At 57.6% G+C, this 13583-nt stretch overlaps 1 protein-coding gene across 1 annotated transcript; it reads left to right on the forward strand.

Annotated features, from left to right (window-relative positions):
• The first annotated feature begins 4513 nt into the window (after positions 1 to 4513).
• EDN2 (endothelin 2) lies at positions 4514 to 10133 on the forward strand. Its single transcript, XM_047084735.1, has 5 exons — positions 4514 to 4658; positions 5028 to 5184; positions 6676 to 6798; positions 7780 to 7878; positions 9453 to 10133. The coding sequence occupies exons 1-5, from the start codon at positions 4595 to 4597 to the stop codon at positions 9544 to 9546; spliced, it is 537 nt and encodes a 178-aa protein (XP_046940691.1). The 5' UTR covers positions 4514 to 4594; the 3' UTR covers positions 9547 to 10133.
• Positions 10134 to 13583: the final 3450 nt, after the last annotated feature.

Here is a 13583-nt window from a genome sequence, read left to right on the forward strand (position 1 = left end):
ATGGGGCCCTTAGCACTTTGGAGGTAACTCAGAAACTTTGAGTCCAGAGATTTTCATCCTGGATGCTGAGTCCCTGAGTTGGTTTTCTCATTTCACAAAGTTCGTCAGGACTCACAGGGCCTCTTGACGAGGGTGCCTTGACTGAATAATAACTGCTTTCGGCTGAAATTCCAGCAGGTTCCGCGGGCCTCGCTGACCCTGTCCTGATTACCCCTAGATTAATAACAAACGCGGCACATGCGTTATTCCTTTAAAAGTAGGGTTTATGGGGGAGATATAAATCTCTCCAAATGGGCTGAGGCAGAGGGAGGAGGAGATCGAGGAAGGGGGTGTCCTCCCAGGGAAGCCGTGGACACCAGGCGAGCTGGTCCTGCAAGGCCGAGACTGCCCTTGCAGAGACCCAGCATGGGGACGATGGTGTGGGTGGTGGCCAGCCCTGCTGGCTCGGGGTGCACTGTGGCCCATGGCAGGAGGCCCAGACCACCCACCAGAAAGAGGCCCCGAGGCTGAGTGGCCCCAGGCCTGAATGGGGGCAGCCCTGCCCTGCAGCCTTGGGGGCAAATCATGATGGGAATGTCTGAACCTCCTCAGTCCCTAGATCCCCAGCCCGGGCTGGCTCCAGAGCCAAACCCTCCCCAACCCCTCATCCCCTGCAGGCTCCAGACATCTCCCCCTGGCCAGCCCCATCTTCCCAGCGGCTCGCTCTGCTAAACTGCCTGCACGGTGTGTGCCTGCAAACGAGACGCTGTGTCTCTTTCACCGGGGCCGCACACAGAACTTCCTGAAACCTGGTGGGGCCAGGGTGGTGGCCACAGGGAAGCAACTGGTTTTCTGGAGGGGAGGGACCAGGGGGTCTCACGCTGGTGGCAAGAGGTGACAGGGCTATCTGGGGAGCTCTAAACTCTGGTCAGGTTGGTTCTGAATGCCATAGGCTGTCAGAGCTGAGAGCACCGCTCTCAGAAGGCAGAAACACTTCCCAGGGAAGCCAAGGAAGGGGCAGGACTTGCCCAAGGCCACACGGGATGCGTAGCAGAGCTGGGAGGAAGCTTGTTGTTCCTGCAAACGCACCAGGCACCTGCTGCAGCCCGTGGCCTCCCTGTTGGACAACATGGCCAGACATTTAATCCTCACCCCTGGGCATCCTCTATCCCACACGGTGGCCTCAGCTGCTGGACAGCCGAAGATATTTGCTCTTAGTCCAGAGGGTCTAGAGGGGGCTTCGGGGGGCATTGAGGGTGCACGGGAAGGTGGCCTAGCTCTAGCCCAGGGCCCCGGCCGTCCTGCCACTGGGTCCTTCCTAGCAGCCCTTCCCAAACAGACCCAGGGGCTCAACTTGGACCCCTGGCAGCTTCACAGGTGTACTGGAAAGACTGGGGCTGGAAGAGTAGCCACGAGAACATGTCCGACCCCATCACTGTCTCGAGCAAGTTGCTGCTCCTCTTGGACCTCAATTATCTCATCCAGCAAATGGGAGTGGACGCTAGAGAGGATTTCTAGAGGGCAGTTTCTGGCACAGCATCTCACCCAGAAATACGCCTCAACTTCTCTCTTCCGCCAACCTGCCCTCCCCACAAATCTCTCCTTGGATTGGGCCGGGACCAAGCATGAGTGGAGCAAATTATTTTGTGCACAAAATGATTCCCTCCAAATCCTGATGGGTTGGGGGGGGGGGGGGGACCTTCAGTGAATCCCTGTCCCCAGACCTGCAGCTTTACCAGCCCAGGCAGGGAACAGGGCCAGATCGGGTTGGGACAGGGCAGCAGCAGCTGACCAGAGCAGTGGGGCTGGGGGCCATGCAGCCAGGCCAGCTGGGAGGGGCAGAGGTGATGGTCAGGGCCAGGCTAGAGAGCTATGGGGCTGGGGCTGGGGCTGGGGCTGGGGTTATTTTTAACTCAGCTTAATTTTCTCTACCTGGAAACCAACTCTAACCGGTGGGGTAGCGCTGTTCCGGGAACGCTTTCACCCCCTAGGATCTGAGCTCGCTCAGGTTCCGGGCCTGCCCTCTCCATTTCACAGGAGCCCTGTTTGCCCAGCTCGGAGCAGGAGAGGAACTGGAGCCAGGCACAGCTCCCTGCACTGACCCCACGAGGCCCAGGCGGTGGCCCCTGCCCTGTCGTCTTCCTCCTTTCACACCAGAGACGGATCCTGTCTCCTGGTCCGTTTAATTCTTCTATTATGTTTCCCAGACTCAGAGCCTCTGGTTCCCTATTGTCCTGAGCAGCACTTTGCGTTTGTGTAAAGATTAGACGCAGTGGAACCTTCACTCTCCTTCCAAATGGTCTTTCTCTTTTACTTTCTCAAATCCGAGTTCTTTCTCTCGCGCTAGGCTCTGCTTCCTTGTCCTCCCTCTCTCCCTACCTGTCTTTATCTGATTCCCTGTTTGTTTTCCTCACCACCCAGACCCCCTCCTGCTCCCTGCTGACCTGCTTGTTCTCCTTTCTTCTCTTCATGGTTCAGTAGTTTGAATTCTCTATCCACCCCCTGCCCCCACCCGAACCCTGCTTGATTTCGTATTTATATTCTCTCGGAGGCTAATAGAAATGACTAGGAGTATTGCTCACCTCATTCCAGAAATACTCTTCTAAATTCTTAGAGAGGCACCTTGCGGGGGAGGGCAGTGAGCACTGCATGGGGAGTCTCTGTTTTTTGCTGGAGAGACCGGGAGACCAAGATCTGAGTCCTGAGTCCCTGTGCCAGCGCTGTGCAGACTGGACCAGGCAGGGCTCTTCTCTGAGCCTTCATTTCGGCTCGGACAGTAGGGGAGCTGATCCCGGACGGTCACAGCCTCCTCCCAGGGCCACAACGGAGAGGAGTTGAAAAGGCTCTGAGCACGCAGTAGGTGCTCAGAAATGTTTATTCCTGCTTCCATTGCAACCTGATCCAGCCTGGGGGAAGGAAGGTAACTCCGACGGCTATCTCCATCCTCAGGTCCCGTCCCTCTGCACCAGGATGGCACAGGCACACGCAGACACATGTATGTGCTCTGGTCTTGCCCTAGGAAGAAGCCAGCTCACCTGTTTCTCTGTGGTCATCTATTGCCCCCTTCATAGACATCTAATGACAAAAGCGCTGCTGAACACAGGAACTAAAACTTGAGCAGCCTGGGTTCCTGGGGACCTAAATTTCTGCGGGTTCAAAGCCAGGCATGTATTCATTCACTCCCCGCTCCCTCAGAGAGCACTCGCTCAGAGGGCTCCTACTGTGTACCAGGCGGGCTCCCTGGCCCCGCGCGTTCTCTGGAGTTCTGGACCTCAAGATTGCTGGAGAGATAAGCCCAAAGTCATGAGTCAGGCAGGCTGGAGAGTAAGGCTCTGGGAGTTCCGAGAAATGAGAAGGCTTTTCCTGTTGTGCCTGGAGACAGGGTCCCTGGAAGACATTGCAGGAGGTGGACTCTGAGCCAGGCCGGGCCGGGAACAGAGGACGACTGCCAGTTCCACCAGCTGCTTAGCTCAGCACCGGCGCATCCCCACTCTGTCTCCAGCAAGACCTGGCTTCTGAGAAGCAGAATGCTCGCCCCCGGGGCACACCCCCCATTGCCTAGCCTTTTTTTTTTTTTTTTTAAGGTTCATTGATTTATTTTTGAAAGAGAGAGTGTGAGCAAAGGGTCAGAGAGAAGGGGACAGAGGATCCCAAGCAGGCTCTGCGCTGACAGCAGTGAGCCTGACACGGGGCTCGAACTCACAAACTGTAAGATCATGACCTGAGCCACCCAGACGCCCCTGCCTTGCCTTTTGTGAAGAGAGTACCCACCGAGGTGAACCAAGCACCCTGCCATGTCCAAGGTGGGAGACCTTTCAAGGAGTGCTTTATATGTGTGCCCACAGGGGCAATAGGAGCCTGAAAAGGAGCCAGAACTCCCATCCCCAGGCCCTGGGAGGAGGGATGGGGAAGGAGGGAAGAGGGGCACTTCCTGGGTGAGGTAAGGATGAGACAGCTCTAGGCTGGTCAGAGGCCAGGGGTGGGTTGTGTCCTTCACTGAGGAAAGCAGACCCAGAGAGGGCTCTGACTTGCCCAAGGCCACACAGCCTTGAGTACCCCCTTTCCCCTCCCACACAACAGAAAGGGCATCCTCAGCCTTGTTGGCAGTAAGCAGGCAGGACGGCAGGGTGCCTTCCAAGGAGAGAGAGGGTTCTGCTCATGGGCCTCCCCTCCCCAACTCTTAGCTCTGGGCAAGACCCATGGGACAGCCACACAGAGAGTGAGGAAGGGGACTCGGAGCACTTTGGAGATAACTTGAGGAAGCCCAGCAGGACTGGGAGAGGTCCCTGGGGGCCGCAGGGGCGCCTCGGTACTCCAGGAGGTGCTCCAGGCACAGAGGGAGGAGCGGGGCCTTCCCTCCCGCCTCCGCCCTCCCCTGCCCCCCTCCCCTCCAACCGCGGAGGCCGGGGCGGGCCAGGCGCCTGGGGAGGAGGCGGTGTCCCTGGCTCTCCTGTGCGGCAGGGCAGGGCTGGTCGGGCAGAGGCGGGGCTGTGCCTGGTGTTATAAGAAGCAGCCAGGGCACTGAGGCAATGAGCTATCGGCTCTGCCTGGCAGCAAGACGCTGGCAACAGGCTCGCTCCCTGCTCTGGTCCAGCCTGTGCGCTCCACCGCCACTATGGTCGCCATGCCCGCCGCCTGGTGCTCCATCGCCCTGGCCCTGCTCCTGGCCCTGCATGAAGGTGAGCTGCCCTAGCCTCACCTGCGGCGGCAGCGCCCCCCCGCCCCCACCCTGGGTCTGCTTGCAGGTGTCTCCTGCCCCAGGGCACCGTACCCGCAAGCCAGCTGGGGGGCATCCAGGGGTGGGGGCCCCGCAGCAGTGGCCGCTTCAAGGGGCTCTGCAAGTCAAGAGGTGCTGCAGGCACAGGACAGCCACCAGCCCTTCCCACCAGGACTGCTGGGGCTTCCCCTGGCTGGCCTGGAGCTCCTAAGCAACGAGAATGCCAACTTCCTCAATTATGCAAGAGGAGGAGCCCGGCGGGTCCCCCTATCCCGCTGTGCCGGGCACCCCGACCCACCTGTCCACCTCTGTCCCCCTCCTGTGCGTGCAGGCAAGGGCCAGGTGGCTGCTGCTCCGGACCAACCAGCACCCTCACACCGCGCCCGAGCCTCCCACCTGCGGCCTCGACGTTGCTCCTGCAGCTCCTGGCTCGACAAGGAATGTGTCTACTTCTGCCACCTGGACATCATCTGGGTGAACACTCCCGGGTGAGCTACCGCGGGGATCCAGGCGGGGCCGCTAGACGCGGGGCAGGGGATGGGGAATCTCTGGCACAGTGCAGCTCTCCCTGGGCCTCCAGACGGGATCATTGAGCTAATAATATTAATAGTTACTGGTTATCGTTCCAACGCCCACGTGGGGAATGCCTAAGTAATCCAGGGCTGGCTCCTGAGAATTCTCACGGCAGCCCGGTAGGAAAGTATTGGCTCCATTCTCCAGACCAGGGTACCGAGGCTCAGAGAGGTTGGGTGCCTTCCCCGGGATTACACAGGAGGGAGTAAATGGTAGACAGAGGCTCCTTCCCAGGCCCATGGATGCCATGCTGCCTCTGCATGATCTTCCAAGAATAATACGATTAATGACAGTGCCCGTGTCTCGGCTGTGCCAGGCCCTATGCCAAGCACTGCTCATATGTTATCAGCTCCTGAATCCCTCATCCTCCCCGTGAAGCAGGTAGTGCTGTTGTCCCCAGTGACAAGACGAGAAACCTGCCCTGTGTCACCTGGCAGAGCTGGGGTGGGAGCCTAGTGCTGTCTGTTCTGTCTGCACCCGCACTGCCTCCGGGCCACTGCATACTTCAAGTTGAAGTTTCTGTGTGTGTGTGTGTGTGTGTGTGTGTGTGTTTGTGTTGTTTTTTTTTTTTTTCCCTTCCCCAAATTGCAAAAGGCAAGAGAAGCCCTGCACGTAAGCGTGTGTGGAGCTAATCCGCATCCAAACACTTGCTCAGGGCGGGAACCCTGCCAGTCCCTGCGTGCCGGGTCCACCTGGAGTCATTACAACCCCAACCGCATCGTCTAAAATTAGCTCTGGCACCTGAAGGTGCTGGTCCAACCGGCCACAGGGCCCCTGCCCTGCCCCCAGCCCGCCTTGGCCAGACTTTCAATCTGAAACCGACCCCACCTGATCTCACACACGCACATGCACACACAAGCACATGCACACACCGTTTTTAGGTCAAAGCGCTCAGACGCATCTATCACCCCTCCAGGCAGGTGGTGGCCAGGCGAGGGCAGCTTAGCCTGCATGCTTACTGCTGTGAGATGGTATTTTCTCCTCTCCTCCAGGGGGACTAGCAAGGCTCCATCCTTCAGCTCGAGTTCCTAGCCGTGAGAGGGATCGGGCTGGGGGGACGCCCCACTTCCCAACTTAGGGAGAGAGCACGGTTCCACCCCATCCTCCCCATGCTGGCAGTCTTACTGAGCAGGGCCAGAGGCGGGGAGCAAGCAGAGGCCCAGAAAGGGGAGGGACGTTGTCCGGGACCACCTGGCACCCGGGCAGAAGAATGCATTGAGGCTTCCCGAGGTCAGGGGCTGGCAGCCTTCTGCTTCCAGCCCGGTGGCACGGGTGGCCATGCCAGGATGCACCGCGGACGGCCTCTGCTTGCCAGTGGCCGTAGTTTATCTCATCCTCTCTCCCTCTCCCTCTCTCCTCCTCTCTCTCCACCCTACACCACTACCTTGCTGGCTGCCCGCCCACAGACAGACAGCTCCTTACGGCCTGGGAAATCCGCCAAGACGCCGGCGCCGCTCCCTGCCAAAGCGCTGTGAGTGCTCCAGTGGCAGGGACCCCGCCTGTGCCACCTTCTGCCATCGAAGGCCCAAGTAAGTGCACACCCAGGCTGCAGAGGCCAGGGTGGCTGCTAGCCTGGACCTGGAGAGCAGGGTGTCTGGAAGATCAGCAGGAGAGCAGAGTGGCTAACAATGGGGGGGGGGGCAGAGGACAAGGTCCTGGGGGCCCATAGGCTGCCCTGGGCCCATGGGGGCATGTCCCTTTCTGTGGGGAACCAGTCACCCGAGTCCCTCCTAGTCCCCAGCTCCGGGGTCTTCTGAGAGCTCCCACCCTCACTCGGGGGCAGGAGGGATTCTCCTCAGGTGTCAGCTAAAGCAGTCCAGGCCCAGAGAAGGGAGGGGACTTGTCTCATCGGGCCACACAGCTAGTCAGAAGGAGAGCTGGGCTTTCAGCCTTAGTTTGCCTGACCAAGTCCACGGGGCTTTGGATTTGGGACGGAGCCTCGGAGGGCTTTGGAGTTTCCGCAGAGAAGTGACATCTGGAGTCGGGAGGCCCTGGCACCATCCCAAGGTTGTCACGGAATTGCTGAGGAAGGGGCGGGCGGGGGTGCTCTGCCACACCTCTTCGCTCTCCACACCTCAGTTTTCCCATCTGTTAAAGGGGTGGGGGACTTTGTCCCCTCTCTCGTCCCCTCGGAGCATTTGGGGAAAGCAGAAAGTGGCTTCCCCGTCTCGAACCTCCCATCCCCACGATGGTTTATGAGAAACTCCTCCTCTGAGCCTCAAACCGGGGCTCCACCCCTGCCTCAGTTTCCCCTACAAAAGGCCGTGCTCAGCTGCAGGTGGCTGGATTCTGGGAAGATCGGGCACCCAGCTGCCTCTTTCTGAGGCTAAGAACGTATTCCCGGTAGCTCAGTTTTCCTCAGTCCCCACCCCGCCTGGGAAGGGAAGGAGGCCAGGTGCACAGGGGTAGAAATGGATCTGCTGGGGCGGAGGGAGGGTGCTGGGCCTACAGCCAGGTGTTCTCAGGGCCCTGGACAGCCCCTCACTCGGGCCCTAACGCTGTTCCTTCAGTCCTGAAGCCGTGGTGGTCCCAGGCAGTGGACCCCCTCCAGACGTGTTCCAGGCTGGCAGGGCACGGCCGTCGGCAGGAGAGCTCCTCCAGCAGCTGAGGTGAGCGGTGCCCCCACTGACTGAGCACCTCCTGTATGCCTTAGCACATTTCCCTTGTTCTCCATATGAGGCACGACTGGGTCCTCACTGGGCAGCCGAGAGAACTGAGGCTCAGAGAAGTTAAGACATTTTGCCCAAGGGCACAGCGGTCTGTGGCATCTGGCTGGTTCCAGAGCCTGTGACCTAGACTGCTGTGCCCTTTGTTCCCACCAGGCCTAGCAGTGGACTTTCTCAGGCGAGTTGAGGGATTGTGACCGTGGAAGGCCCTCTACTGTTCATTCAGGTTGTGTCCCAAGGAAGCGTCTCCTACGTGCTGGGCCCCGAGTGGCCGACTACCCAGCCTGTCCCCTCCCCGCTGTCCCAGACCGGATCCCCTTCCTGGCCACCTCCGCGTGGCTCAGCTCGAGGCCTGGCGCACAGGAGGTGCCCGCGAATGTTCGTCCAGCCAAACTGACTTGAGAATAGAGACCCTGCATCTGGCTGTGTAGACAGGCGGCTAACGGAGCAGCTTCTGAGCCAGCTCTGTCCCCAACAAGGCTTTGTGACCTTGAGCTTGTCATTTCACTTTTCTGTGCTTCCGGCTCCCATTTTTGTTCCAGGGGCAGCAGTGCGATCCATCTCTCGGGAATCGTTGTGAGGGTAGATGAATCGACATATGTGGGGGGCCTCGAGCAGGGCCTGGCACCCCAGGGGCGCTTTGCAGGTGTCAGCCATTCCGACCTCTGTCCCTGAGGCTCCTCGGAGCTGGCCGGTGCTGGGGCCCAGCTCAGCCCCTCAGGGCCTCCCATCTTGGTGGAGAGGAGGAAACGTAGGAGAAAGGGCAGGATGGTGGGTTGGGGAAGACGCAGCATACGCTTCGGAAGTATCTTTGGATGAAAAGAAAATCAAGGTTTAGACTCTGCAAGTGCATATGGCACCTCCTGTGGGCAAACAGCTCGCTTTGCCAGCCTACACTCATCCTCACACTGGCTCAGGCCTATTTTCATTTTACAGACCAAGAAAGGGGCTCGGAGAGGTTGACACACCTGCCTGAGCTCCCAGAGCTGGGACCTGAAGCCAGCCTCCTAGCTCCCGGTCTGGGACACTTTGAGCCAGGACGAGACCACTTGGGTGAGGCCAGAGTCCTTCCCAGGGCCTCATCCTGGTTCAAAGGGAAGCTAGGACCCATATTTGGGTTGGACTACCCTGAGCTGGACCTTGAAGAATGGGAATTTCAGTAGGTGGAATGTGGGTGGAGGGAAGGTAAACAGCCTAGAAGGAGCGACATGAGCAAAGGTGTGGACGTGGGAAGGCAGGTCACGGGAGATACGCTGGTCTCGGCCCTCTGGTCCTTCCAGCAGTATTTGATGTTGGACGTCAGCTTTGTCAAAGTCCTCGTGGGCAGGGAAGCTTCTAGGCCTGGTCTGGCCTGTCCTTGATGCGCAGACTTTGTTTTCAGGGTCAGCTGTGGCTGACCTCTGACCCCAGAGCAGCTATGATTAAAGGGGCCCGTTCCTACAACTGCCGTCTCTTGCAGGGAACTCTTGGGCAGTCCATATCTCCTGAGATGCTAAATTGACCCTTCTTGATTCCAGGGACATTTCTGCAGCCAAGAGCCACTTTGCTAGGCGACAACAGGTGGCAGTGAGGGAACTGAGGCCTACACACTCCAGGCGGAGGAAGAGATAGCACCGGTGGCCAAGGAATGCTGGGAAGGAGCCTGTGTGGAGCCAGGAGGAGAGGGGCAGCCCAGAGCTGGGGAATCCACCTGCTGGGATGGCACACGCTCTGGCCTCCTCGTGCAAGTGAGGGAACTTCCTTCCAGGCAGCTCGTGCCCTCACACGGCCCGGGGAAAGCCTTCAGCCACGTCCCCCCGCCGGCCCCAGCCCCACCACGCCGCTGGAAGGAACCGCATGAGGAATGTGCTAACCTGGAGGCCACGTCCCGAGAGGTTTCCTGCCTATTGGCTACAAGCCAGAATCGATGCGCAGCGGTGGACCCTAGACCCAAGCCAGCCCTGGAGGCTGGACGGGTCCACCTAAGGGCTGGTGTCCTGGGTGGCCCCCGTCTGACCCCTCCAGCTCTGCCTCCCCAGAGTCCTCGCACCCTCATACCCTAGGGACACTCCTGGGGAGAACTGCCTGTCTGCTTCACCTGCCTGTATATAACTTATTTGCTCTAAGAACTTTGAGAATTCCACTTATTTATTTTAATGTATTTTTTTAGACTCAATTATTTACCTGCGAACTTGTGTTTGTAATAAACCATGAAACGGTACCCTGGTATTTTGTCTTGGCTGAAGCAGAGGTGGGAGGCACCTTGCAGGATGGTGCTGCTTAGAAGTTAGGGGGACCCGGGGCGCCTGGGTGGCGCAGTCGGTTAAGCGTCCGACTTCAGCCAGGTCACGATCTCGCGGTCCGTGAGTTCGAGCCCCGCGTCGGGCTCTGGGCTGATGGCTCAGAGCCTGGAGCCTGTTTCCGATTCTGTGTCTCCCTCTCTCTCTGCCCCTCCCCCGTTCATGCTCTGTCTCTCTCTGTCCCAAAAATAAATAAAAACGTGGAAAAAGAAAAAAAAAAATTAGAAGTTAGGGGGACCCAAGAAGGAGAGGGAAGGGGTCCGGGGCAGGTGGCCGGAGCCCTGCATTCCACTCCCCAAGCTCCCGCTGGGCACTTCTGGCTGCTATCCCACCCTCCCTAGGCTTTTGCCTGTCATGTGCCTGGACAGCCATTTGTGGCTTTGACATCTAGGATTCCTCTGTTCCCAGCAGGCCAGTCCCTACGGCCAGGCCTTTCCCAAGAGTGTGTTTGGAAGGAGTCGAGGCTACGAGAATACCAAGACCCCCTTCTTCCCCAGCTGCCCTGTGCCACCAGGAACTGTTGTGAGGCCCAGAGCCAATCTGTCCAGCGAGGGCCGGGGCCAGATGGTCCCAAGACTGTGTACTGCCCTCGTGGCCAGTGATGGGTGCTATGGTGGAGCCACAGCCTGACCCCGGTCTCATCCCTCTCCTTGGACCTTGCTCACTTCCTTGACTGAAGAAGCCCCAGGCTCTAGGATTGCTGCCAGGGCCCAAGAAGCGGCCCACCTGCGTTCCAGGGATAGCCAGCAGCCACGATCACCCCTGCTGGCAGTTCCTGGACCCACAGCCTCCATTTCTGCCAAATCCTCCTGTGACAAGCTGTTCCCTCTTCTCCCGGCTGGCTTGTGCTGGGCGTGGCAGGTGGCCTGAGCTGGCTGTTGAAAAATAATTATTTACACACTGCTCTAATCCTGCCTTGTCCGTGAAGCCAGCCCTGACCCCTTCGTGGAAGGATAACATGCTGACACATAGTGAAATCCCACTGTATACTGGCACTTTACCTGTATTAACTCATTTCCTCCTCACAACAGCCCCATGACATAGGTACTTTGATTATCTCCGTTTTAAAGGTGACAAAACTGAGGCCCAGAGAAGGCAACTGACTGGCCCAAGGTCACACAGTGAGTAAGTGGTGGTATCCGGATTTGAACCCAGAGTCTACGGTACAAATGTATGTCTGCATTTCATAAGTATTATTGGTTGAATTCGTGGATCAGCACTGCGGTGTGACCCGAAACAAATCTCCATCTGGGCCTCAGTGTTTTTCAATCTATAAAGTGAGAAGCGATAGTCCCAACCTTGTAGGGCAGGTAGGAACACTGAACAGACTGCTGGGCTCAGCGCCCGGGGCGTGATAGGAGGCAGAGACTGCTTGTCAGGGTCATCAAAGGGGTTTTGTAATGAGCAGAACAGCCCCAGGGCTGGAGGACCACAGGTGGGGCAGCTGGGGTGACAAGGGGTGGTCAGAGAAAGAATCCTGGACAAAGGGGCTACTCCTGTAGCCTCCAAAGGTGAGTAAGACTCAAATAAATAGAAAAATGCAGGAAGGAACTCCAGACAGAGGGAACAGTGAAGGTGAAGGTATGGCAGTAAGAGTGACAAAGGAGGTTCCCACGGAGAACCCCTATGTGGCTGGAGCCCAGTGAATGGGGAAGCAAGTTCACCACCCCACCCCACTCCCTGCCCTCGGAGGTCCACGGTGCATCCTAGGTGGTGAGGCTTGGGGTAAGGGAGCCCAGGAGCAGGGAACACCTCTCAAATCTCAGCAGAGCCTGATGTCAGAAGACTCTCCCTCCCTGGCAGCCCAGCATTCCATGCAAAAGGCTCCCTGCCTCCTGGGAGACCCAAAGCCAATAGCCAGTGGCCAGGCTGGGCAGCTGAGTAGGGCAACCCCAGGATGGCGGGTATGATGGAAGCCTGGCAGAAGGATGACGAGATCCTGACCGAGGGTGTGTCAGAGGCCCAGGGAAGCAGGCATTCCCTGCCCTTGGCACAGGCCCCTGTGGCCCTGGCCAGAGTTCAGAGATCAGAAACTCAAATGATTAAGTCACAGAGATGATTAAAGGGAGGGGAGGAGGCCCAGGAGGCAGGAAAAGGCAAGGTGACAACGCAGTCCCTTGGGTCCTGATTCCTGGGGAATGAGGGCCTCCTGCACTTTGGGGGGTCCTACTGTGGCCTTCCTCGGTCATACCTCTCTCCACAGGGCAAGAAGTGTGTGTGCCCCTAGTCTGCGCCTGCTACTAGGCCGCATCGCGGGGAGCTGGGGCCCCAGAAGCGTGGGGGAAGGTGAGACTGTGCGGAAGAAGCAGAGGAAAATCTGTGAGGGGCGGCTGCCAGGTCAAAGGAAACCCTGGGAAGCAAGACGTCAGCATTTTGGGGAGTCTGTCTGGATTTTATAGGACAACATCTCCCCTTTTCCTGCCTTTTTCTGTCTTTTCCATAAATGCTTAACTGGTTTTGTCAAGGCTTTTTGAGTCCAATCTATGTTCCTTTTGGCTATAACACCAGGCAGAGAAAGGCCAGAAGGGGGCACAGAATGACCCAGATTTACTCAGGTACCATGCACAGACAGAAGCTGAGGCAGAGGGGAGTTTGGTCCCATGTTCAAGACCATGCAGCCTGATATATGCCCAGGCTGTAGACTGGGTCTTCTGTCCTTGGGCTGCCTCTCCTCACACCCCTCACACAGGAAAGAACCCCAAGGAATGAGTCTCTCTCTCTCTCTCTCTCTCTGTCTCTCTCTCTGATTAAAAATGGAGACCAGGTTGCCGGGTTTCAGAAATGGCATCTACTTATGAATAATTCCCTCTCAGGAGACGCCTGTGAGCGAGACAGACACAGCTTCTGGCCCCACAGGCCAAGAGGAGAGCCCTCCCAAAAAACCACTATTAGGGGCACCGGGGTGGCTCAGTTGGTTAAGTGTCCGACTTCAGCTCAGGTCATGATCTCACGGTTCCTGAATTCGAGCCCCGTCTCCGGCTCTGTGCTGATAGCCCCGAGCCTGGAGCCTGCTTCGGATTCCGTGTCTCCTTCTCTCTGCCCCTCCCCTGCTCGCACACTCTCTTTCTCAAAATTAAACGTTTAAAAAAATTAAAATAAAGTTAAAAAAATACTATTAAGTATTAAGACAAAATAATAATAATAATAATAGTTAGCATTTACTGAGCACTCACTAGGTGCTTTCTGCATATGAATTCCTTGATTCTTTACCGCAACCTATGCAGCAGGTTCGACAATTGTTATTCCCATTTTATAGAAGGGGTAACCGAGGAATTGAGTAACTTACTCAAAGGCACATTGCAACTATATGGCTGAGCTGGGATTAAACCTCAGGCTCTAAACTTCTATGCCTTACTGCCTCTCTGATAG

Source organism: Lynx rufus, unplaced genomic scaffold, assembly GCF_022079265.1.
Source record: "Lynx rufus isolate CCGP_SWC_20201006 ecotype Redwood Valley unplaced genomic scaffold, mLynRuf1.p SCAF_2, whole genome shotgun sequence".
Lineage (NCBI taxonomy): Eukaryota > Metazoa > Chordata > Mammalia > Carnivora > Felidae > Lynx > Lynx rufus.

Coding starts and splice junctions, on each gene's coding strand:
- EDN2 (XM_047084735.1), top strand. CDS start 4,595: ATGGTCGCCATGCCCGCCGCCTGGTGCTCCATCGCCCTGGCCCTGCTC. Junction 6,799..7,779: donor TTCTGCCATCGAAGGCCCAA/GTAAGTGCACAC, acceptor CTGTTCCTTCAG/TCCTGAAGCCGTGGTGGTCC. Junction 7,879..9,452: donor GAGCTCCTCCAGCAGCTGAG/GTGAGCGGTGCC, acceptor TCTTGATTCCAG/GGACATTTCTGCAGCCAAGA.